The sequence below is a fragment of the Anabrus simplex genome, chromosome 2 (genome assembly GCF_040414725.1).
Source record: "Anabrus simplex isolate iqAnaSimp1 chromosome 2, ASM4041472v1, whole genome shotgun sequence".
NCBI lineage: Eukaryota > Metazoa > Arthropoda > Insecta > Orthoptera > Tettigoniidae > Anabrus > Anabrus simplex.
In genome coordinates, this window is record NC_090266.1 from 282,148,588 (window position 1) to 282,173,588 (window position 25,001).

General features: G+C 40.5%; 1 protein-coding gene across 1 annotated transcript in view; it reads right to left on the reverse strand.

Annotated features, from left to right (window-relative positions):
• Window positions 1-25,001, reverse strand: part of LOC136863513 (ubiquitin carboxyl-terminal hydrolase 15) — a 463,080-nt gene that overhangs the window by 224,410 nt on the left and 213,669 nt on the right. Inside the window, exons 7-8 of the mRNA XM_068225978.1 lie at window positions 17,469-17,597; window positions 680-809 (exon numbers count right to left, since the gene is read on the reverse strand). Of these exons, the coding sequence (XP_068082079.1) occupies window positions 680-809; window positions 17,469-17,597 (259 nt within the window). The remainder of the gene's footprint in view (window positions 1-679; window positions 810-17,468; window positions 17,598-25,001) is intronic.

Below are 25,001 nucleotides of genomic sequence, written 5' to 3' on the forward strand. Positions count from 1 at the left end.
GTTCCTAACCCTTTCATTTGAGAAAAGTAGAATTAATTTACGAGCTTCAAATTCGTAAATTGAATTCCACAGGAAATGTCAGAGATGACACGAGCCTGTTGAAACAGTCCCTTAATTTTCGGGTAACCATCCCTGCATTAAATACACACGAATTGCGCGAGTCTTTCGCGGTGGTTAGAGATAAATTGTCAGAATTTTTATGCCATTAGCATGGGTTAAAGCACAATTACAACATTATCTATACCAAGTTCGTGATTTGTTGTCTCTTAATTTGCCAGCAGATGAGCAGCAGGAGGAATGCCGGTTACAGTTCATTAATCTAGCACAACGCATTCTTGGTGTTTGGATATTGTTTTCTGCCAGTGTATAACATTAGAATGGAATCTATTTTTGAGAACACACTGGCATTGATATATGTCCATAATATTTTAAATGTTCTAGCATAAAAATGATGTTAGGAAGAAGTTTGAACAAGATCTATTAAGACCCAAAAAGATTTCTTCAATAAACTGTCAATCAATCATATGCACTACAGGAGTCACAACTCTGGGCAAACTATAGCCTTTAATCTATGGTGCTATTTCACGGACACCATGACATTGGTATGTGCATAAGGGTGAACTGAAGAGAAAGCAGTACAACACAACTATAAGTAAATTTATTAAACTGACAAACATACTTGGATGATGCTGTTCATAAAGCACGTATTTCCTATATTCAATAATCCACACAGGCCGGGCACTTCCCTGGTTGAGTGTACCTGCTGTTCTTCAAAACAGACGTCAGTCAAACGTTTGATCTCTGAAGCTCTGAAAACATAATAGAAATATAAAACCATCTCATTTAGAACACAGAAAAAGAAAATTTCCATTATTTAATCACATTACACATGGCAAAGTGAATAGTAAGATGATGTGATCTCCCATGAGGATAAACTAATGGGCTGTATATTATGTTTGAGCAGTACTAGCATATTTGATTATTATTCAAATGTCTGTCTGTGTGAATGCCAGGAGACCACAAGGAGTTTCTGGCAGCCTGTGCACTATTATTAGTTTAGCACCATGCAAGGGACACATTACAGTTTAAGGAATGCTGCGCACATAAATAACGTAATGGGTTTTCAACATTCAAGCCAAAAAGCTTGAAGCCTATTATGTAAACTCAGATAAAATGCTCCGGTAGCAGGAAGAAAACAGCCTGTAGTTTTTCCTAATCAAATGGCAGCTCATATATATATTTATATTTTCTGTTATTGGTTTTACATTTCACTGACACATACAGATCTCATGGCAGATATTGGATAGAACAGGGAAAGAAGCAGCCATGGCTTTTATTATGGTAGAGCCTAAGCATTTACCTGGTGTGGGAATGGGAATCCACAGAAACCCACCTTCAGGGTAGCCGACAGTGGGCTTCAAACCTACAATCATCTTGAATGCAAGCTCACAGCTATGTGACCCAAACTGCATAGCCAACTCACTCAGAGCAGCAAGTCCCTCTAACTCTTCTTTTGCTATTCCTTTTTCCAAGTATGATACTGACCTTCCCTTAAAAGAAATCAAGACAAGGATGGCATTCATCCTGAGTTATTGGTTAACTGTGGAGCGAACATTAAGGACTCTTTGGGGCATTTCTTCTTCACCATAGTAACTACAGGCATTCTTGTGCCTGAATTCAAGACAGCCAAGACAGAGTTGAAAGGTACTGCGCAGTAGCACTGCTGTATGCATGCTGTAAACTTTTAGAAAGGCTTTCTTAAATTAGATAGGGTGGTCCTGGAGTTCACAACAATTTCCAACAAAACAGACCTCAGAGCAGGTACAGAGATCAAGTCCATGCCTTGGAAATCATATTGAAGCAGGTTTCCAAAGGGGCTTAAAAACTTCAGCAGCGGTTATGGATCTATCTGATATATATCTTCCTAATTCCAAATTCTAAAATTTGCACTGATCAGAATATTTCTCTCATTAGTAAATACCTGTTCAGCAAGGCCTATTTGCCTTTGGATCTCTTTGCTGCAACTGTTGCCATTGGTGATCAAACATCCTAGACATCCTAGATAAGGGAAACTTTTTTTTACAATTTGCTTTACGTTGCACCTACTTAGATAGGTTTTATGGCGACGATGGGACAGGAAAGGACTATGAGTGGGAAGGAAGCGGTCGTGGCCTTAATTAAGGTACAGCCCCAGCATTTTCCTGGTGTGAAAATGGGAAACCAAGGAAAAACATCTTCAGGGCTGTCGAAAGTGGGGTTTGAACCCGCTATCTCCTGAATACTGGATACTGGCCGCACGTAAGCGACTGCAGCTATAGAGCTGGTTGGGGAAACTGGTGACTTGTCCACTATCATGTCAGTAAGCTTGACGTTGGTGTGAATGCTATCAGGATGTTTACTTAAAATACCTTGGTCTTCTTAATCAATATTTAAGTGTGAATCTGACAATGCTGATGACAATACATTCAACTTGGACGACTCCTTCTACGAGTCTGCTACAACTGTCATATGAAAATCAAAAGCATTTATGATTAAGATTTAACAGTAATTATTAACTTTTGCTGTGTACTGTTTTCCTTGTTTTCTTAGGTTCTTAGATTGATAAAAAAAAAGCAGCCCTATACAGTATGATTAACAGAGTACTCAATATACCACTCTCAAATAGAGTTTACAAAAAAAAAGTGATCAACACCATATTCACTGACGCAGCAAATAACGGATACAAAAAAGAATTTGTGAATAAAATCATACATAAAATAAAAATTGAACCACCCACTACCAAAAAAAATTGAATCTAAACCACAAAAAGATTGTCACCTTTACATACAGCAACAATGACATTTACCAAAACACCAAAATTTAAAAAAAAAAACCTCAACATAGCCTTCAAATCCAACAACAATAATGCCAAATTATTCTTCAATGCCCATTCACTTAAGAGCAAAGACAGTATTCACCATCAGGAGGGTACAAACTGGAATGCACAGAATGTGAAGCCGGCATATATAGGACAAACTGGCAGAAGCTTCACTGCACGTTATAAAGAGCACATAAATTCACTAATATCCACCAGGACATGACAAGACTCAAAGGTCAATATTTTAATATCCTCGAAGATATACAAATTAATCTGAGACTTAACCCATTAAAACCATAAAATAAAGAAAAAACCAGAAAAAAAGGCAATTTGAACAACGTATGGTACAACATATATTTTTGATCTGAGAACCACAATGATTCTTTTAGAACAAGAATCTTGAAATTAGAACAGGAGTCATCATAAGATACAATATTGACAACAAAGATCAAATGATCAAAGAAAATTGGCCACACTTAATTTTGCCTCCAGGGTAGGTTAAAATGACATCCATCCAATGGAAATATCCAATAAAAGTGAGATTTATCTTAGGAAAATAAATGGGGAAGAGAAGGGAGAGGCCGGGAAAAAGAGATGGAATCCTGCATCTGTATTTTATTGCTTTTAAAATGGAAAGAAACTACAAGAACACGGTTCATACAATTGAGTTAGGTAAATTTAAATAGAACATAAGTTCTTGACCACATCTTCACGTAGAACAGTGTTCAACAAAGTTAATTAGCGAATAGACCGAGGTTAAGTTCTCACACTGAAAGAGCGAAAACAAAGTACAATAAAGAAGAAGATTTAGAGTTCTTGTCATCCACAACGTCACGTCACACGCCTCAGGATTTTTTCGGCTGGGTGGCCCTCACCTCATCTGCAACTCAGTCGGCCCAAGAAAAATAAACAGGCAGACGCATAGTTGGCTGTTGCCTCCCCACTCCAACATGTATACCTGCCTCATCACAGGCGTGGACACCGCTCTCTCGGACCTCTTCATTCTCCTCGAACTTCGTCAGTCCGGCTCCACAATCCACGATGTTCTCTGGCTCCGGGAATGATCCACCGATCAAAGTTCAACACAGGTCCTGGCCTACCTATGAGATCGAGATGCAACGTCAGCCCTCGTAACCAGCGGCGCGACAATCAACGGCAGACTTCATGAAGTGGTCCCTACTCCCGAGTATCTTTTACAGCAAATGCTCCATCTTCCTGAACCCCCTCTAACTGTTAACGTTCATCCACCTCGCACACCCCAGCAGTCCCCACCGTCTCCCTACCTCCATTTCGTCCACAATCACCACTACTACTACTACTACTACTACTACTACTACTACTACTACTACTACTACTACTACTACTACTACTACTACTACTACTACTACTACTACTACTACTACTACTTTCACTACTTCGGTCCACACTCCCCTCTATACTTTCACCCTTACTACCACAACCAGCCACCCTTCTCCTATAATGTCGACACCCACCACCCCTCTACCTGCCACACTATCCAGTCCCCAGCAACCCCCTGCCAACTACACGGATGCCACCACCGCAGCTCAGCCAGCCTCCCAAGGACGCATAGCCACCGCACCACCAGCCCATCAGCAGCTTCCATCTCTGAGCTGTGTGATCCGAGGCATTGACCCTGCCATCACAGAACGGGACATACTGAACGAACTCCAACTGGCAGGCGTCCCAGCCCTTCAAGTGTACCGCATCTTCAACACCAGTGGCCCAACGTTCATTGTACACCTACAACTCTCATCTGATGTTGACGTACATCATCTGATCACCACTGGGGTCCGTCTCCACAGGTGAACCTACTGAGTGGAGCACTCTCGCTCCCCACCCCGTACCATACGCTCTCCTCCTTCCAACTCTCCTCCTAGCCCCCCACTAGCCCCGGCACCCACCCCACCCCACCCCACCCCCGCAAGCTGTTTACCTACCTACTCCACACCCCACCTTCTTCCTACCACCCCTCCCGATATTGGACCTTCTTCGCCTTCTCGCCACCTCCGTCACCAACATGACCACCACCCTCTACTACCTTATGTCGCAACACTACCCTAATACTCCTTACTCCAACTTCACATCGAACCTGCAAACTGTACCAGCTCACTATATGTAAAAACTCTTGTATGTAACTCTCTGTAACATTATCTTTTTCGGTATTGCGCGCCCAAGATACGCCAATCAACTTCTTGTCATTATTACTCTGGTGTCTGTAGGGGTCTGCTTGCGCAGGGCGCTTTGTGTGTCTTCCCTGGGGCCCGGCTTGTTGTCGCGGTGCCTTTGCGGCAGTCCATTATTTTCCCTCCTATTCTTGTATGTACGACACATACACCCACTTTTTATTTTTTCTTAGATTCTTTATCTCATACCCCACGGCCAAAGAGCTACTAGTTTAGCTGATGGCCCGCCCACTCCCCATATGAGGAGTGGGAACGAAATAACCGATTTGATGATGATGATGAGTTCTTGTCACCTCGCTGTACGTGGACATGTCTTCGCAGCAGCACCTCCAGTGTTTTTTGATTGGCCGGGTGGCTTCACATCTCTAATAACAGCTCCCGCCGACCTGAATCAGCATATAGGCTGACTCCTAGTTGGATGTCAACCTCACTACTATGCTTAACCATGACGACAACCACAACGACTTCCGCCCTCACCTTTTCCTGCCACCCTATGACGACTCTAAAGTCATCCCATCCTACACCACTTATGTCCACATCTTTCTCTGTGACACAAATGTTTCCTCAGATCAGTGTACCACCTCCTCGCTTTCTGTGCTGCCGTTCACCACCTGTCTCTTCATCTGCACAGCCACCATCTACGACACCGTCAACTCCAGCCGCATCAGCATTGGCCGCCCGTCAACCAGCATCACCGCCATCAACATCAGATACAACACAGTCTTCAGTTGCGTCGTTTGCGGTGTTGACACACTCATCTCCGTAACAGAAGTCCAACGCCAGCTACGCCTTCACGCCATACCAGTCCGGAGGGTGTTTTGGATCTTCAACTCCACCGGTCCAACATACTTAGTACGCCTACAGCTACCTACTGCAACAGCCGTCGACCATCTCATCCCCACCGGTGCCCCCCTCTACGGTTGTCTCCATAACGTCGAACCCTCTTGTTCTCCACCACAATCAAGACATCCCCTCACCACACCACATCGCCGCACCCGGCCTGATCATCCTCCCTTTCAATCACCCCACAACGTCCGTCCACTTTCTCCCCTAATTAATATCTTCTTCCTACCGCCGCCAACACTCAAACATCTCCGACACCTCACAATTATACTGTATCACATCACCTCCACACTTCACCACCTCACCCTTCCCCGCAACTTCCATTTAAGCACTCCCGTGTAAACGTCCATTTCTTCCCATCTCCATAACCAAGAGACCCCATTTTCTCTTCTCAATAAATAATCACATTGCTTTACCCATCCTCTTCATTCAGCCACACCGCACTGCTTTCTTCACATCTCCGGCCTGGGAGAGAGAGTCGCTCTCTAGGGGGCCCACCCCCAACTACAAAATGAAAAGAAGAAGAAAGAAGAGTTCTTGTTCAAGCCTGAAGGGCGAAAGGGGAGTCATACTCCCTGCATTCGAAGCTCAAATGAAAATAAAGATTTTTAGCTCACCCAGTCCTCACACATAATGAATTTACAGATTGATGGAAATAAAAGAGTAAGTATAAAAACACGTACTTCAGCTGGAGTCCCTCCACACCAGATTGCAATCAAAGCTGGATTGATTTTTGAGGGAACAGTGGGTGCATTTTATAGGAGGATAGAAGGCATATCCTCGAACAAGAAAGCATGGAGCACTTCGAGAAAGTTCGATGACGTCACAAGTCAGGTGGCAAAGAAGCAGCTGGAAGATCAGCATGCTTAGTATGTAGCAGAAAGGCAAAGATGGCAGGTGCACAAGACTGAGGAGCAGGTACAGAACAAATTCTTCTTCTTTTCTTTGATTAGAGGAGGCTGTTACATACTCCCGCCACCAGATGAAATTTGAAGGATCGGTGAAGAATAACAGACGATAGCGAAGTCAATGTCCTAAGAGGGGCGCCTTCTCACAGGAGTGACGATCATAGAAAATGAAGACTGACAGTAAGAAAAAGAAAAACAAAACTAGCCGCAGTAAAAGTTCAAAATGATGCAGGAAGAAGGAGAATAAATATAGAAAAAAAGGAACAAGGGGAAGGTAAGAAAGAGGGAAAAGAGGAGGGACAAAAAAAAAGGGCATGATGAAGAGGATAGATATAGCAAAGACGGTCCAGACCGTTTAGAAAAATTGATTTAAGAGAAAAGAATATTACAAGAATATAATGATAATTGTGGCCGAAAAGGTTAGAAAAATATCCCATGATTAGAAAAAAGAAAACAATTACAATTTAACATTAATGGCAAGAAAGTACAAGGGAATTAGAAGTACAATTTTAGTGCACAGTAGTTTTTGAAAATTTGAACATTAAATGATCATAAAGTTCTGTGTGAGAGTCCAATTTGAAAGGGCGTGGGTGGAGGGAGAGGATTGGGTGAGCAAGCAAATCATGAACAAAAGAAAGAAATATGGCAAAAGAGAAAAATGCAAAGCGAGAAGATGTGGCTAGAAATAAATAAAAATATACAAACAGAAATCTTGACCTCCCAACACCACCCCTCCTTTCTCCTTCCTTCCTTCCTTAAAACAAGGTCATAGGATATAAAATTCATGGTTTTGATCCATACTGAATTGTGATCACAATAATAATTATTTAATTAATGTCGTAATGGTCCACCTTTTTCAATACTATAATATGCAATATTATTGAATTACATTACTAAACTAGGGACTAGTTTCTGCCTTGGCTGGCCTTAATGTAATACATCTAATAACTAAACAAATGTACAAACAAAAAATTGACATAAAAACTATAGTTCGGCCCACAAGAGTTGAAGTCTGACATTTGAGCGGCGCAAGCAGTAACTACGAAGTACGCTGCATTGTCATAGTTACCTCAATTCGCAGCATATCACCCTTTCATACGGGCTGAGTATTTAATCAACTATGTTGGCCTAATGCTATTTAATAAACTTTGACCCGATCCTAAGCTCGTACTAATAATCCTGGCATTTAAGACAGAACACGTCATTACCGATAAATATGAGATTTCATATTCACTAAACTAACAATAACCTCAACAACTGCACATGTTAAATAGAAAACAGAATGGTACAACTAGCCACTGATTAACTTACAAGAAATAAACTAACAACAAAAATAATATTCACGAAACAAACACTCATATTATTACATAAACCAGCAACGACTAACACAGTACCACTCTGAATAATACCACAAAAGCGATTGAGAAGAAAGCCAACCCACGTGTCGATAGCATCTTCAAATCTGGCTTCTCTGTTATCATTGCCATTGCACCAGACCATTTTCGAGCAGCATTAGTCAACTTTTTCTTGCCGGTAGTGCTAAACGTCAGACTTCAACTTTCGTGGGCCCAACTGTAATGTACAAACACATAATTAACATTGAAATCTGGGATGAACTATGTGTAAAATCTGAAAAATAAATTAGGCTCTAAATTCTTAGCATCTGGAGTAAGCTCATCTAGACTCTTTCTTGAATTAATATTCATAGAATTGTTAGTTCCATCACTGCTAATCATTACAATTTCAATTGCAAAACGGGAATTGGTAAAGTTGATTCTGTAGTCAGATCATCAATCACCAAATCTACTTGAGTGGTGTTAGCAGTATGCAAGCCACTGGACACCACTGTAAATAACCACCAGCTGACACAGAACTGCTAGACGGTTTCCACATCAACCAACGTAAATAAAATGAAAAGTTCCCATAGTGCTTGTGATAATCATGCTTAAATGCTGTTGGACATTGTCAGGACGGCACATGAAGATATCGTTAAAACTGACACATTCTTAATTTGTGGCTGGTATAAATTCGCAACTAATTGCTGTGTCCATGAAGTTAACCTGAATAAATGATAGATAAAATTGGATAAAATTAATGAATAGAAGGAAAGACAGAGTGTGTTAGTCAAATGGCATAGGTTATATGAGACTTACCTCTCTCTGAATGGCATCTCTTCTCTGAGAATGCTGGTGTGTGCATTTCTTTATCTTCTTTTTCTGACATTGTTCAAAACAAAACAGCAACACATGCACATCACAGCCACCTAACACTCCTCCTAGCTGAGAATGGTAGGTTCAAAAAATATATTCATTCTAGATTCTAGATTCAAGATTCTTTATTAGTCATTAAGTAACATAGTTACAATAGACTTCATCATTAAGTTCACATGTACAAAATAATCATTTCACATAATCACTTTATTTATTTATTTATTTATTTATTTATTAAGAGATTACCAAAATATAATTAAAGAGATATCATAAAAAACCTTTGATGTTATCCATGTTTTAAGAGTAGTTTTAAATTTACTTATTGATGTTTCCACAAGGATATTTGGAAGTTTATTAAAAAACTTATATTATAAGTATAAGTGACTATTTATACATATACATATCGTCGTTGCCGGGACGAAACCTCCTATGTGTTAATATTTTTGGAGATATACTGACCCGCAGCACATACGTTATGAAGAGCGAGAATGCCTTGACAATTGTCACACAATATTGGCCCTTAGATGACAGAACCTTACCAGCCAAAGTTCTAAGCTAAAATATTTCACATAGGAGGTTTTGTCCCGGCAACGACGATATGCTGAATTTACATGAATTTACACGGAGTGACCCGTGGGGGTTTTCTTACCTGTTCCCCTATCGGGCGCATCCCAGGTAGTGGACAGGGGGGCCCTCCAGACTTGTCTGGAGGGTCTGAGGGAAATAAAATACCCTCTCGCAGACCAAAAACAGGTATGGCCAGGAAACATCTTGAGGCATTATGATTGTTACTAGCCCAAGCCAAGGCTTAGAAGCGGAAGCCTCGTCCACACATGTTAGAGAGGCATCCATGGTTCCTCCACATGGTTTGTTACGGCAGTTCAGGTGAAGTGGTGCTGGTGATTGAGATTAAGGCTCACAGCGGGGTGCTGGAACCAACACATCACTTTGCTCTACGTAGCCTGGACAAGCCGAGGGTTGGGAAAGGGGCGAATCCAACCTAGGGGGAAACCTCATGGCTATGAACTCAGTCATGGGAATGCCAAGTGGAAACCACGTGAGTAGGCCTACTGAAGGGGGAACAAACCTGACTAGGTTCGGGCCAGTGGCAGACCGCTGGATAGACAACTGAGGGGTGTGGTTTCTGCTACGGAGAGCCTGAGTTGCGGAAGGACAATGTCTGGCTATATCACCTATGGCGAGAACAATGCTCAGGACCCTAGAAGGGGCAAAAACCCTGTGATTAACTGAAACATGGATGCTCAAAGAGAACCATTTTCAAAAACTCTGACATTAAGGGAAGCCATGGAAGCTTCAGCAGAGCAGATCCAGGAGCAAGCCCAAGATGAAAAAATGGAGACAGAAGTCCCAAAAGGACAGGCTGTCACCAACAGAAAATGAGAAATGGCAACAGAAGCTTCAGTAGAGCAGACTGCTGCCACAAGCAAATCAGGAATGTCTCTAGAGACAGAACTGAAGATTTCTGCATCAAAAATCAACCGATCACATATCAACAGACCACCTCGCAATGGTGCATACTATAAGGAAAGGAAGAGAGCGAGGAAGGAAGCCAAAATAGCAGCTTGAACTTGGATGGAAAAGCAGCCAAGGAGCAGGGATCGGCGAGAGGCTATCCCTCCAACAACGCTCAAAAGGATAAGGTCGGAGGATAGTACGCCATCAAGTTCGGCTACAAAATCGCCCACCAAGAAACAGAAAGAAAAAACGGTCATGTCCTTTTTGGAAAGACTTACTTCAATCAAAGTAGCCATAATACTTAACACATTTCCAGATGGGAAACTGAAGGAGGAAGATGTGAAAGAGCTATCATCTGTTCTGACAGCGCAGATGAAACTGCTGTTAGACGGATGTCTTCCAAGCTTCCTCGAATTTCCAAGGCTGGAAAGTGGAGCAATGGTACTGCTCTGTGCAAATCCAGAATCCAAAAGTTGGCTGGAACAGACAGTAGCCAATTGCAACCATTGGAAAGGGAAGTATCTGGAGGTGGCAGAAGCCAAGAAGGTGCTGAATACTACAAAGATCATCATCAAGTTTTCTCCTCCATTTGACACGATGAAGGTTTAAGATGCTCTTGTCAGAATACATCAGCAAGACACCAAACTTCCGAAGAAAGAGTGCTGAATGCGAACACTACTGATGACACAGGAAGGACAATTGTTTTGGCACTTAATGAAAGAGATATTGAAGAGCTCAAGAAGAGAGGCCTTAAAGCCAAGCTTGGAGTTGGGCAACTCAAATTTAAAGTAATTAAGGGAAAAACAAAACCTAGCGTTGGCAAGGATGGTGCTGAAATGTCTTCAGGATAACCATCAAAATAAAAGAGCAGCTATAGCCAATTTTGTCAGAAAGTTCAAGTCCGAGGCCATTGACGTGGCTCTTATACAAGAGCCATGGGTAGTTAAGGGCAGAGTAGCAAGACTGGAGGAATCTGGAGGTAAGCTAATGTATGATACTACATCAGACATGCCCAGAACATGTTAACTTGTGAGCAGAAAACTAAAATGCCTTCTGTTACAGGAACATTGTTCAAGGGATTTAGTGGCAGCCAAGATAAAACTTGGAAATTGGGAAGGTCCCAGAGAAATAACAAGAGGCTCCGCGTACCTTTCATAGGACTCAACAGATCCGCCTCCATCGGAAGATGTTGAAGAATTGATTTGCAAAGCAAAGAGGAAAGGTGAACACCTAGTACTCAGAGCAGATGCAAATGCACATCACACTGCATGGGGCAGTACCAACTGCAATGCAAGGGGTGAGTCTTTACTAGAGTTTATTATTAGAACAGAATTGATAATATTAAACCAAGGAAATAAACCAAAATTCATAAATAAGAATCATAGAGAGGTAATAGACATCACATTGAGCACCACGCATATAGCAAACTTCATTAAGGATTGGAAGGTGCTGGAGGAACCATCCTTGGCAGACCAGCAGCATATCCAACTTGTGATAGATGCAAGGCAATGTGATATTGAATTGCACAGTACGAACTGGGATGGATACAGAGAAGTTCTAGGGCAGGCTGTACAAAAGATCTAAATGACTGAAAGGGGATGGAGGGAATTGGATGAGGCAGTGGAACAATTAGAAGACATTTTAGCCTCATACCATGACAACTGTCCCCTTAGAGAAAAGAAAACTGCCAAAAATATAAGGTGGTTGAATAACAACCCAGCCAAAATGAAGAAAGAGATTAGAGCATTGTATAAAATATCATCAAGAGATGGCATGTGGGACGTATATCATAGGAAACTCACTGAGTATTACCTAGAGACACAGAGAGCAAAAGGAAACTCTTGGAGACTGTTTTGCGAGAAAGTGGAATCAAACACTGAAACCTTAAAACTCCAGAAGGTTCTTAAAACAGTACGTATAAATCAAGTGGGAACACTGAAAAAACCTGATGGAACATACACTCAGACGGGAAAGGAGATGCTGGAGGTGTTGCTAGCTTGTCATTTTCCTGAGGCTGAGGAAGTAGAAGGGGAAGAAATGGTTGAAACAGAGGCCAGACCACGAAGAGTGGATTGGAACTGTGCCAACAAATTAATTAAGCCTAACCATGTGAGTTGGGCAATCAACACGTTTCAGACCATAAAGAGTTCGGGGCCAGATGAGATACTCCCAATACACCTGCAGGAAGGATAAAAGATAATCATCAACACCCTGACAGACCTTTTTAGAGCAAGCCTAGCTCTGGGGTACGTGCTGAAATCATGTCTAAGGCTAAAGCGGTATTTATACTGAAGCCTGGAAGGGCAAACTATGCCCTAGCCAAAGTGTATAGACCATAATGCTTACACTCCTTCATGCCAAAAGCAATGGCGAAGATACTCGATAAATACATCCGGAAAACGGTGTAACTGAACTCAACCTTACATGAAAATCAGTTTGCATACAGACCTGGCAGATCCACTGAGACAGCATTCCAACATTTAGTGTGCAAAGTATAGGAAAGCCTAGAATACAAAGAAATTGCTCTGGCATCATTTCTAGATATAGAAGGGGCCTTCAGTAATACACCTACAACTCAAGTTGTTGAAGAGAGTAGAGTGAGCAAGACTGTTGTAAAATGGATTAGATACATGTTAGACGGGAGGAAAATAAAGGCAACTCTGTTTGAAGAGTCGCTAACGGTTAGAGCCACCCGAGGTTGTGCGCAGGGAGGAGTCCTTTCTCCTCTTCGGTGGAACCTTGAGGTGAACAAAATCATAGCCATGCTCAATGAAGAGGGATTTTACACTCAAGGATACGCAGATGATCTAGTTACTGTAGTAAGAGGTTAAGTGATGAGTGTCATCCAGGACCTCATGAAAAGATCATTTATCCTTGTGGAGAACTGGTGTCGGGAAGAACAACTCACAGTCAATCCAAGCAAGATAACACTGGTCCCTTTCACAAGAAGGAAGAAATTAAGAGGGGACGAGAACACTGAAGCTCTTTGGGCAAGAAATCTATATGGAAGAACAAGTGTTACACTTAGGTGTAATATTAGACAAAATTAGACAAAACCTGGAATCCACACACAGAAAGAAACATATCCAGAGCTAAGATTCTATTGATGAATGCAAGAGTGCAGTCGGGACAACATTGGGTCTAAAGCCGGCAAAGGTAAAATGGATTACACAGTGATCATTAGACCACTGATGACCTATGCAGCAATCACTTGGTGGATGAAAGTACGTCAACAAGTCAGCTGCAAACTAAATAGCCTTCAGAGAATGGCATGTATAGCCATAACTGGGGCAATGAAAACTATGCTGACAGAAGCCTTGAATACCTTACTAGATCTCCCTCCATTAAGTAACTTTATAGAGGGACAGGCAAGGATGAGCTCAGCAAAATGGAAGCTGGAAGGCTCAAAGGCCCAATCTAGGACACTGTACAATTAACAGAGTAATAACAGGGGAAATCTTACACATGCCAGCTGATCATATGATTCCAAAGTATATCTTTGAGAAACCATTTGTGACCCAGATAGCAAAATAGGAAGACTGGGATATTAACAGATGGAAATCTGGTAGGGAAGATATTGTGTGGTGGACAGATGGCTCAAGGACTGAGAAGAGAACAGGAGGAGGGATGAACAGGGAAAGACCTGAGAGATCAATCCAAATGAGCCTAGGCAGGCAAACTACAGTTTTCCAAGCTGAAGTGATAGCATACCTGCCAACTTTCAGAAAGAGAAATCCGGAAGATCCTCAAGCAGAATTTTTTTAACAATACGTGCATGCGTAACAGTCTTGAGACATAATGAAAAAGGACAGAAGGGGGGGGAGAGTATAAACAATACTATTATAAATCAAATACAGTAGAAACTCGATGCATCTTTCGCGGAACTGTCGTTTTCCTGTATTCATCGTTGAATTTATTTGGTCCCAAAAAGGTTCCACATAAACCAATGTTAAATTTCCCCGCATCTATCATTTCTCGAACTATCGTTTTATTGCACCGATCGTCAAAAAATTATTTGTCCTCAGTCACAATTTTCCCGCATTGATTGATCGTACATAAGAAAAATGTACGCACATTTTTTTTTAATTTAGAGGGACTGCTCAATATTCTTAGCATATAATAGCGGCAACCTGTTACACGAGAATGGACAAGCGATTCGGAGATGCTAGTCTTGAACAAGGATCTTGCAGGCTGGAGTGCGGTGTGCAGGTTATTCACGCACAACCTCACTACGAGCCTCCTGGTGCCAACGGTTCTCCTCGGCCCACTAACCGACCCCTAGAAGTATTCTTATTTACAAGAATTAAAACGTAGACAGCGTAAAACACAAATTTTCCACCATTTTCTGTGTTAGTATAGGCTGGCTAGGCTGCAAACTTCGTTGAAGAAAAGAGAAAATTGCGCAGTGCGCCAGATACGTTTTAATTAGTCACAGGGTGATTAATCGCGTCGTACCTGGTGTAGTGTGTGGGATGCTAGAGGTCTTTTGACCGCTTTGTTGCCCTCTGCCCCATAGTCTTGTTACAAGCTGGACCTAACCAAGCCAGACCAATAATCTTTTCTCATAGCCTAGTCTTGTAACTAGTTTCTAAGTTGGCAGCTTCACACAAGCCGCTGTGACATTGTTCGAGATGCGCCGCATTGAATTTCTAACCTCTGTGACATTGTCTGAGCTGAGCTGCGGGAGCCGCGCCGCGCCGTGTTGGGTATCTAACTTATTGTTCGCAAAGGGTCTACGGAATCTTTTCCTAAATACAGGTTATTGCCGTAATATCCACGTATATCTTTAATTTGCAATAAGAGGACTGGATTTAACGGTTTTCAATTATTACGAAATGTGTAAAGAAATGTGAGACGACACGGCGTAAAACTCATGCTTTTTATTTTCATCTCATACGCCTATATCACTGTTGCAATATACTATACCAGTATGTATAGTATGAGCTAAATGGTTAGCACGTGTTGGCCTTTGGTTCAAGGGGTCTCGATTGGGTCGAGGATTTTAACTTTCTTTGGTTAATTCCAACGGTTCAGGGGCTGTCTGTTTACTGAATTAAACATTAGAATTCATCTTAGGTAGGGCCGCATTTTCATATGCACGTAAATCGCCTATCACACGACAACTCGAAAGACCTGCACCTGGCTCAGGAGGCCATGCGTCATTATTGTTGTTGTTTTTATAATAATATATTTACATAACGAAAAATGTCCCAATACAGAACCCGTATTTTATTATTTTGCTTTCCCCCTATTTTTTATGTTGTTCGCATTTATAGCTTTCCCGCATCTGTCGCCATTTTTTCCCTGCCCCCTGGAAAACTATGCATCGAGGTTTTACTGTATATGTTATGATCAACCCTGAAATTAAATACTTACACAAAGTTACATCTTGATGAGTGCTCATCTGTTTTCACTTAACACTGGGAACATTTCCGTGATCGTATAAAACAAGGAAATTGAACAGAACAAGCCTCCCGAAAAGACTGATAATATCGTTTCCTAGTTGATCTCATTACGAACACTACTAAAAATACTAAATCGCTTAGAAATTCGTCACACAATTCCACGAGTTTCAGAACTACTGCCAATTTATATACACACACAAAACGCAAACAAAGTCTTTCAGCTGCTATGAAGCACGATGCAGTTAGTAAAGTTGTTTTATATAAATTCACAGCCTGCTACTTTTCATGGATTTCTTTTCTTCAAAATCGCAGCCTGCTACTTGTTTGGGAACATCTCATTGAATGAAGTAGCAGTTGAGGCTGAATAATTGACAAAAGCGTGGTGATTATTGATACTATTTACCGGTCGAATTTCAAACACTGCATCTCGTATTACCAGCTACTATCGAAAGTCAAACAAATCCGATCTGACCGCAGAAAGCGAATCGAAGCGCGGATATTCAAAATCCGTACAGTAACGTTGTTCATCCGTACAACCGTAAAACACACTCAAAATCCGTACATTTTACAGAAAAACCGGAATACTTGGCAGGTACGTGATAGATATCATTACATGCCTTGAGGAAAACCTGAAAATGAACTACAGAGTTTCATATTTATAGACAGCCAAGCAGCCATTAAGGCACTTGAAGCTGTCCGGGTTACATCCAAAATTGTTTGGTATTGTCGTACACTTCTCCTTAAGCTCTCAGTGTATTATGTTGTTAAAATAATATGGGTACCTGGTTGTCCAGGCATAGAAGGTAATGAAAAGCACAGAAACTGGCAAGAAAAGGGTCAGAAACACCTTCTGTGGGCCCAGAACCAGTATGTGGGATCTCTTATAGACAAGCCCAACTTTACATAGGTAAATGGGTACAAAAGAAACAATGGAAAACTAGAAAAATGCTCCAGGATGCACGCTTGCGAAAGAACTAATAAAGAGCCCAAACAAGAAGCATACCAAGGAACTGCTGGAACTCAGCAAAGAAAATATAAGATGGGTAGTAGGACTGCTGATGGTACACTGTCACCGACAACTATCGTTTGCATTCTATTCTTCAGATATAATTCAAAGAAAGTAAGTTCTGCATCATCCAGACTATATAATTTCAATTTATCAATTATAATATTATGTGGAATACTATTGAATGATTTACTTAGGTCTACCAGGGCAGTACATACTATTTTCTATTTTTTCAAAAGTGACTAATATTTCATTTACTACATTCTCTACTACTTGAATAGTAGATTTGCCTGACATAAAACCAAATTGTGAGGACTGGGGATAGCTTCATCACAGTCATCTAACACTCCCCCTAGCTAAGACTGGCAGGTTCTAAAAGATAATTAATTCTACTCCTGGGGATGGCTATATAGGTGTGCTTCCTGTAATAACATAATTGCCACCATCCCCATTCACTGCTCTACACTAATCTCTAAATCATGAATCATGAACTGAGATTCAATTTGAAACACTGAAAATCTACATTTGATCAGTGACAGGATACTGGCTCATATCTCACCTTGTATTTTCTAGTTGGGAGACATTTTCGTATTTGGAGCTTTGAGCACCACAACATGTCGAGGTTCTGTCAGCAATTGCAGAGAGATGTTGTATACCACGATGGATAAAGGTATTTAAGTATGTTGAACTGTAACAGAATAAATAACTGAATTTGAATTAAAAACGAAAAGGAAGAACACTTTCAAGTAATAGCAAGACTTCAAAAGACAAAATAAATTTTCAGAGGAACTAGTGAGAGAATGAGGAGGAGGAAACACAAAGAAATAAACCATAAATCTTGTTCAAAGCAAAATCCATTATTTTAATCACATTTCAGGATTTTTAAAATCAGGCCAGAACTAGCAATGTATTCATAAGCTAATGTTATTTTATCATATGCAGAACTGCATGGATACTACCGTCAAAAGTCGCAGAAATAAAATTCTTGTTCATGCTTAAAAGGAGCCTGTCCAAGAATCATATCAAATGAGAAATCTTCATCTATTGATATCTTCTGTCGCTCAGATCCTATTGAAATACCTTGTAATCAGTAGCATGAAGAACTTTACATGTATGGTCCAACAGGCTTTTCTCACACTAATTGTGATGATGATGATGATGACGGTGATGATTGTGGTATAAAGGGGCTAAACTTAGAGATCATTGGCCCCTGGCCTTTTCATACACTTTTGAGATTTGTTGCCAATCCATGAGCAGTTATAGTCTCATTCTTTTGCTTAGAAGAAAACTGATAGCAACTGCTGACAAGCTTTTGATTCCCAATGTGCATGATGGGGGCAATTTTCTTTCTTCGAAACAAACTCAGAGTTTAAATGAAATTCAGGAAACTCAATCGTCAAAAATTACCAGTGTTTTGCCCCAGTGCGGCATCGGCTCATCCGTTGGATACCGCACCTTCCCCAGACACTGGTCGGCTAGCACGCCGGAAACTCAATAGTCAAAACAGTTTCCTGAATTTTATTTAACCATCTCAATCGGAATCCATATTTTTTGGTCATGCTAGCCCGGGAGGGTGTATATAGCAAGCAAAAGCAAAGCAAAGTAACCTCTGTACAGGCCATGAAGGCCCTTGGAGGAGTGGAAGGTAAAGGCTTCCACCATTGTTAACCTCGGCACGTGATGGGGTAGAGTGGTTAGCTCTACGCCCAGCCGCCTTTGCCCCCAGGAATTAACCTGGTACTCATTTTTGGTGTAGGGTGAGTGAACCTCAGGGCCATATGCACCTCCGGAAGGGGAAATCTCATTTCTTAAATTTTACAACTTCCTGACGGGGATTTGAACCCACATCCTTCTGGTATATAGCAAGGGGAGATTTGCATCTCCCCTAGTACGTCGGCACTGCATTGTGTTTATCACATGTATAGCTTGCAGTGGTATCGCTACCAGCATGCTAGCCGGCCAGTGTCTTGGGAAGGTGTGGTATCCCACTGATCGGCCCACACCGCACTGGGGCAAAAACACCGGTAATTTTCAACGAATGAGTTTTCTGAATTTTATTTAGCTATCTCAATCGGAAGCCACACTTTTTTGGTCAAATTCAGAGTTTGTACTACACGAACTTGATCCCAACTTTAGCAAGACACATTGCTGTATGAGGGTATGACACAGGTTTCTATTCTGACACGATACGAGAGAGGGAGACCATTACATCAAATTTACGACAAACTTCTTCCATAGTAAAATGAAAGGAAAGCAACCGACTTCCTGGACAAAACTTCATTTAAAAAAAAGAAAAGATAACTAGTCTTTTGTTTCTCCTAGCCTACTAAAGAAGTACTTTCCATAAGACTTGTGCTTTTCTCGTATACTGCATTCTGCTTCAATAGTAACCCATATTCACATAATAGATTAGAAGTGAGAACAACTCTTCCACTGTTAACATACTGAGGTCTAAGAGCGTACATAGTACGGGCCATGTAATTTAATGCAGAGAACAAAGCCCGCACAGTGCAGGTTCACAGCTTTTCATCGCTTTTACTATGAAACAAATGTGCATTGATCGGCACTGCAGTATAAGGATTCTTATAGTTCTTGAAAAAAAAATATATATATATATAAAGATAAACACTTAGTGAATCACCTAAGCTATGTAAACAGCTGAAGATGTTCTAAAAAAGAATGAAACATGTACTGTGTGTAATTAATTAATTTGCTAAAATGCAAATATAAGTATCAAAAAGCTGGAAGATTTTTATTGTTATAAGTCTTTGTAAATAGGATTTGATACGGAAAATGAAGCTGATTTCTTGCAAAAGAAAATCCTAGTAATTTCAATCCACTATTTCCATGAAGAGGGATCTATCAATTGTATAACATTTTTTGCAAATAATAAGTAAAAAGTATGAACTCAAATGTAGTGAAACAAAACATTATCCAAGCTCAAAACTAGTATTTAATTTTAAAATCCAAAATTAGTGAAAAATGGCCATTACAGATGATTAAAATGTATGAATGTGAGTAAGACCTCAATGTGTGAAATGAACTTTCTCCAGCAGTATAATAAATTGAAAAATTTCCAAATTTCTTTCTGACAGTAAGCACAATCATCAAGTAAATATGCCCTTTCCCATGGCTATGATCATGCTATTAACAGCCTGCTTGGTAGACATTAATTCTGAAAAATGCTATCATCCTAAATGAATATTGGCTTCTTCAGCTGTGTACCACAGTTGGATAGGTACTTGCTTTCTATGCCGAAGGGCATGTAATTGCAGTCAGCTGCATTAAAGAGTGCTTAAACATAGGCGATACTTGTCACTATACAGTCAAAGCTCCGTAGAACGATTACTGATACAACGATAAACCCGGGTACAGCGATAATTTTATATTGTCCTGGCAGATTTCCTATATTTACTATGTTAATTACCCCTCATTAGAATGATGAAGTAATTTTAGTAACACCCTGTTATAATGAAGACAAAGTTTCAAAGATTTCACTATTTTCTGCTTCTAAGAATCTGATCATAACAGTATGTATTGTTTGTTAAACCTCTTGACCTTCAGCGTTGTATTCTTAGAAGCTTCTCTACATATTGTGCTGGCAGTAAGCAGGTAGCGAATAGCCGCAGCAGGCTGTGCTCAGGGGCAGGTAGCATAGTCAAAGAGCTCCTGTGTTTGAAACAGTATTAACTGTTGTAGTCTGTACATTATTGAGCTTGAGTTGCAGTCACACTGCAAGTCATATGAACATTGACGAACATTTTAGACTAAGAGAAAAACACCTACAGTATCACCCCATTTTACACTTTTCAAGGGACCAAGGAATACTGGTGTAAAAGGGGGGGAAATGTAAAAGGAGGGGGGGGGGGGGGGGGAGTGTAAATCGTGGGAAACAACTTGTACAGGTATATATAAAATGCTCTCGAAAAGAAAGTAAATGTTACACAAATGCATATTATTAATTTATAGAGTATTTCAATCTCAATCAATTTACTGTACTTACCTCAAATAAAGGTCCTTGTAAGTTAATTACTGTACTGTATTAACTGTTGACTACACTGCCTTTGTAATTCTGGTCATCCTTTGCCCAGGAGAAGGTTACCAGTAGGTGATTAAAAATTTGTGTAATATATTCTTTTAACATACAGTAGTTACTTTCTAAGAATGGCTATAGAATTATCTAAGATGCAATATTTTCTCTGAATGAAACATTTTAATTGCTACTATTGTACCTGTATTTACAACATTAACACATTAACACTACACAATCCCTGCAATTCCTACCAAAATAGTCCAGAATTAATCTCTGTTTACACTTCTTATTTCTTATGACCTCTATTTGTTTTTCAAGCTCATAAAAGTTATGAAAATTATTTTCACCCCCCCCTCTACAGTTGACAGATACCTGCGTAAAACATCCACTGCTGCACTTGCATCAGCACTGGTAGGCATCACTTTACTGTCTTCCTCTGCTTCATCACTAGACCTCAGATTTTAGGCAAAAACCTATTTTGTTCCTTAAGAGATAACTTAAAATGAAGTTGTATTTACATGTTTCATGTATTTATAAGGTTAGAAACAGTGGTCCTATAGTGCCTAAAAATGCCTAAATTGGCATTAGAACCTATTTTTGCCTATATTCCTATAATTGCTATATTTTATCCCTAAATCGATTAAAAATGCTTTTAATTTAGTTGGAGAAACTTAAATATTTGCCGAATCGTTTTCAGTATCTTGAATAGTATTTTCCTTGAAATTCTTTTCAGACAAAATGTGAAGTTGTAAACCAATTACCACTCCCCGGAAGTCCTTAAGAACCTCCCACTGTGAATACTCCCTTTGTCCCTTAGTCTGTGTGTCACGAGGTGGGGGACAGTGTCCATCGACCTGCTGGAAACGAAACTCTTCATTCCATTCTGTGAGAAACTTTCAGTGTGTCCGTTTGCTCAGTGTGTGCATTATGCCGAAAGTGGCAGCTTTCAAGACATCCTTAATTAAACAGTGGTTGCAGGAGTTTCCCCATTTCACGTCAGATGGAAAAATTATATTCTGCGATGTTTGCAGCAAAGAGGTAAGTGAAATTTGTTTTATATTTCACTCTGAAGTACGTACTTTGGTGTGAGAGTCGTACTTAATACGTAGACATTCTATCTCTCTGCTGTATTACGTTTTATACATTTTATACATCAATTCAGCGTACATACACTAAATGAAGTATAACACTAAATATGAATTGGGGATTGTAGCGCATCCCAATCCCTCGATTTTTTGTTTATAGAATCGTGAAAAACTGGCCATGTTTTTGTGGTACTATAAGGTCTATTCATTTCAGAGAAAGGCAAATTTTCAAGCAGGTCTTAGAAGAGGAATAATAGTACAAACGTATTGAAAAATGAAAATATCATGCTGCCGTACGGAACCTAAAAATACGAGGTGGAAATTGTAAGAATATTAGATATGCACTTTTATCAATTGTAGGAAGTGTATGACAGATTATACACATTGTAAATATATACAGCAATGATTCTTTTTGATAAGCATACAGTAAATGAAGGGAGGAAAAAACACGGAATTCAGCCATGCCATACCGGTAGTAACTAAAATGCTGGCCAACATAATCTAACCAAACATAACAAAACAGGAAAAGAAATGAATTAAATTCACCTCTACTGTGTTCGGCTCCTTGGTTGAATGGTCAGCATAGTCGCCTTTGTTTCAGAGGGCGCCGGGTTCGATGCCCGGCCGGATTGGAGATATAAACCTTAAATGGTTATTTCGCCTGGCTCGGAGAACATGTATTTGTACTGTCCGAAACATTCCTGAAACTTACACATAATACTATCGTCCACTACAAAAGCACGCAGTTTGCTGTACAGATGCCGCCCACCCTCATTGAGGGTCTGTCTTACAAAGGCTGGACCAGGATAGGAATATAGTCACATGGAATTATTACCTCTACTGCATCACTTGCAGGTCCAGGGTGGATGTCTACTGGATGGATCGGGAAGCGCTACAAGGCCCTATGAATTTGGTTATCTTCTGTGCATGTTTTCATCTGGCCTATATACTTGCACGGTTTACACAATATTTGAGACTATTTATAGTTGTAGTTGTTTCTAGGTGTCCAGTGAAAGGCGATCGCATCTTAGTCAACATGTCCAGGGGATTAAACATCAGGAAAATCTGCGAAGAAAATAAAATCTTCAACAAAGATTATTAACAATGGAATTGCTAAATAAGGGAACCCAAACCAAAACCCTATGGCACTACAGTCCTTGAAGGGCCTTGGCCTACCAAGTGACTGCTGCTCAGCCGAAGGCCTGCAGATTGCGAGGTGTCGTGTGGTCAGCACAACGAATCCTCTCGGCCGTTATTCTTGGTTTTCTAGACCGGGGCCACTATCTCACCGTCAGATAGCTCCTCAATTCTAATCACATAGGCTGAGTGGAGCTCAAACCAACCCTCAGGTCCAGGTAAAAATCCCTGACCTGGCCGGGAATCGAACCCGGGGCCTCCGGGTAAGATGCAGGCAAGCTACCCCTACACCACAGGGCCAGCTAAATAAGGGAAGCAAACACGAATTCAATGCGGACTTATGCAGAGCTCTTGTGTCGGCAAATATTCCCTTCAACTTACTTGAAAATCCTTCCTTCAAAAGTTTTTTATAAAAATATTGTCATCGGAACATTCCATCCGAATCAACTTTAAGAAAAAACTACCTGGACACTCTTTACGAAAACACAGTCAGGCGGATAAGGGAAGATATAGGAGACTCATACATCTGGATATCTGTCGATGAGACTACTGACACTCTAGGTCATTATATTGCCCACACGATAGTCGGAAAATTAGATCCCAACACGTTGTGTTCGCCATATTTGATCTGCAGCAGACAGTTAACTAAAACCAATCAGGAGACAGTCGCTCAGTTTGTAAAAAAATGTCTCATGTTGCTTTTCCCCAATAACATGGACGAAAATAAGGTGCTTCTTATAATTACTGATGCAGCCGCCTACATGACTGCTGCTGTTAAGTTGCTGAAAGTATTTTACCCTGCTTTGATTCACGTCACTTGTCTTGCTCATGCGTGGCTGAGCAGATACGTGCTGAATTTCCTCGAGTCAACAAGATGATCTCCTCCACTACAAAAATTTTTGTAAAGGCTCCCACACGAATCCAGTTGTTCCGCAATGAATAACCTGATCTTCCATTGCCATCAGAACCCATCCTTAAATGCTGGAGGACTTGGCTTCAGGCCACTGTGTACTACAGCAAACATTTTGAAGCACTCAGAAGTTTTGTTCTTGCCCTAAATGAAGATGCCATGTGCATCGCTTCGGCCAAAAATGTTCTATAGGATGTAACCATTTCTCAAGAAATTGCCTACATCAGGTTCCATTATACTTTTTTGGTCCCTGTTTTTTCTGCACTTGAGTCTTCCGGGAAACCTATTTACGAACAATTGGATTTGATAGAAAAGGTGAAAGAAAAAATCAGCTTAGCTCCAGGCCCTGCTGGGGACAGAATTCAGGACAAGCTTAATAAAGTACTACAGAAAAATCCAGGAATGCTTTGTGCTGTGGCTGATGTTTTGATTGGCAAAACTAACGTTGAATGTGACATCTCCCCACGTCTTGTACCAAAATTCAAATACAGCCCTGTAACCTCTGTTGACGTTGAGCGTACTTTCTCAGCCTATGAGCTAGTGTTGTCAGAGAAGAGGTGTAGTTTCACAACAGAAAATTTAGAAAAAGTGCATCAAATTATGGGCAGTAACATGCTTGTAATTCAATGTTTTAATTATTTAGAGATAACGACTCAAAAATGTGGTGAACCATAGTGTATGTGAAATATTTTACTAACGTGTTATTGCCTTATTACTTGTATGCATTTAGAGTTATTATTAATTTAGAAAAATAAAAATGGTATTTTAACTGATAAGTGCTTATTAAAATACATAAAACTGAAGCTGCCTAAAACATATTTCTAGCGCCTAAAAATCCGAGTTCTATTCATCACTGTCACTGGTGGGAGATTCGGCTGCTGTTTGCTCAGCAACCACCTCCTCCACACTTCTTTCCTCTGCAGTGAT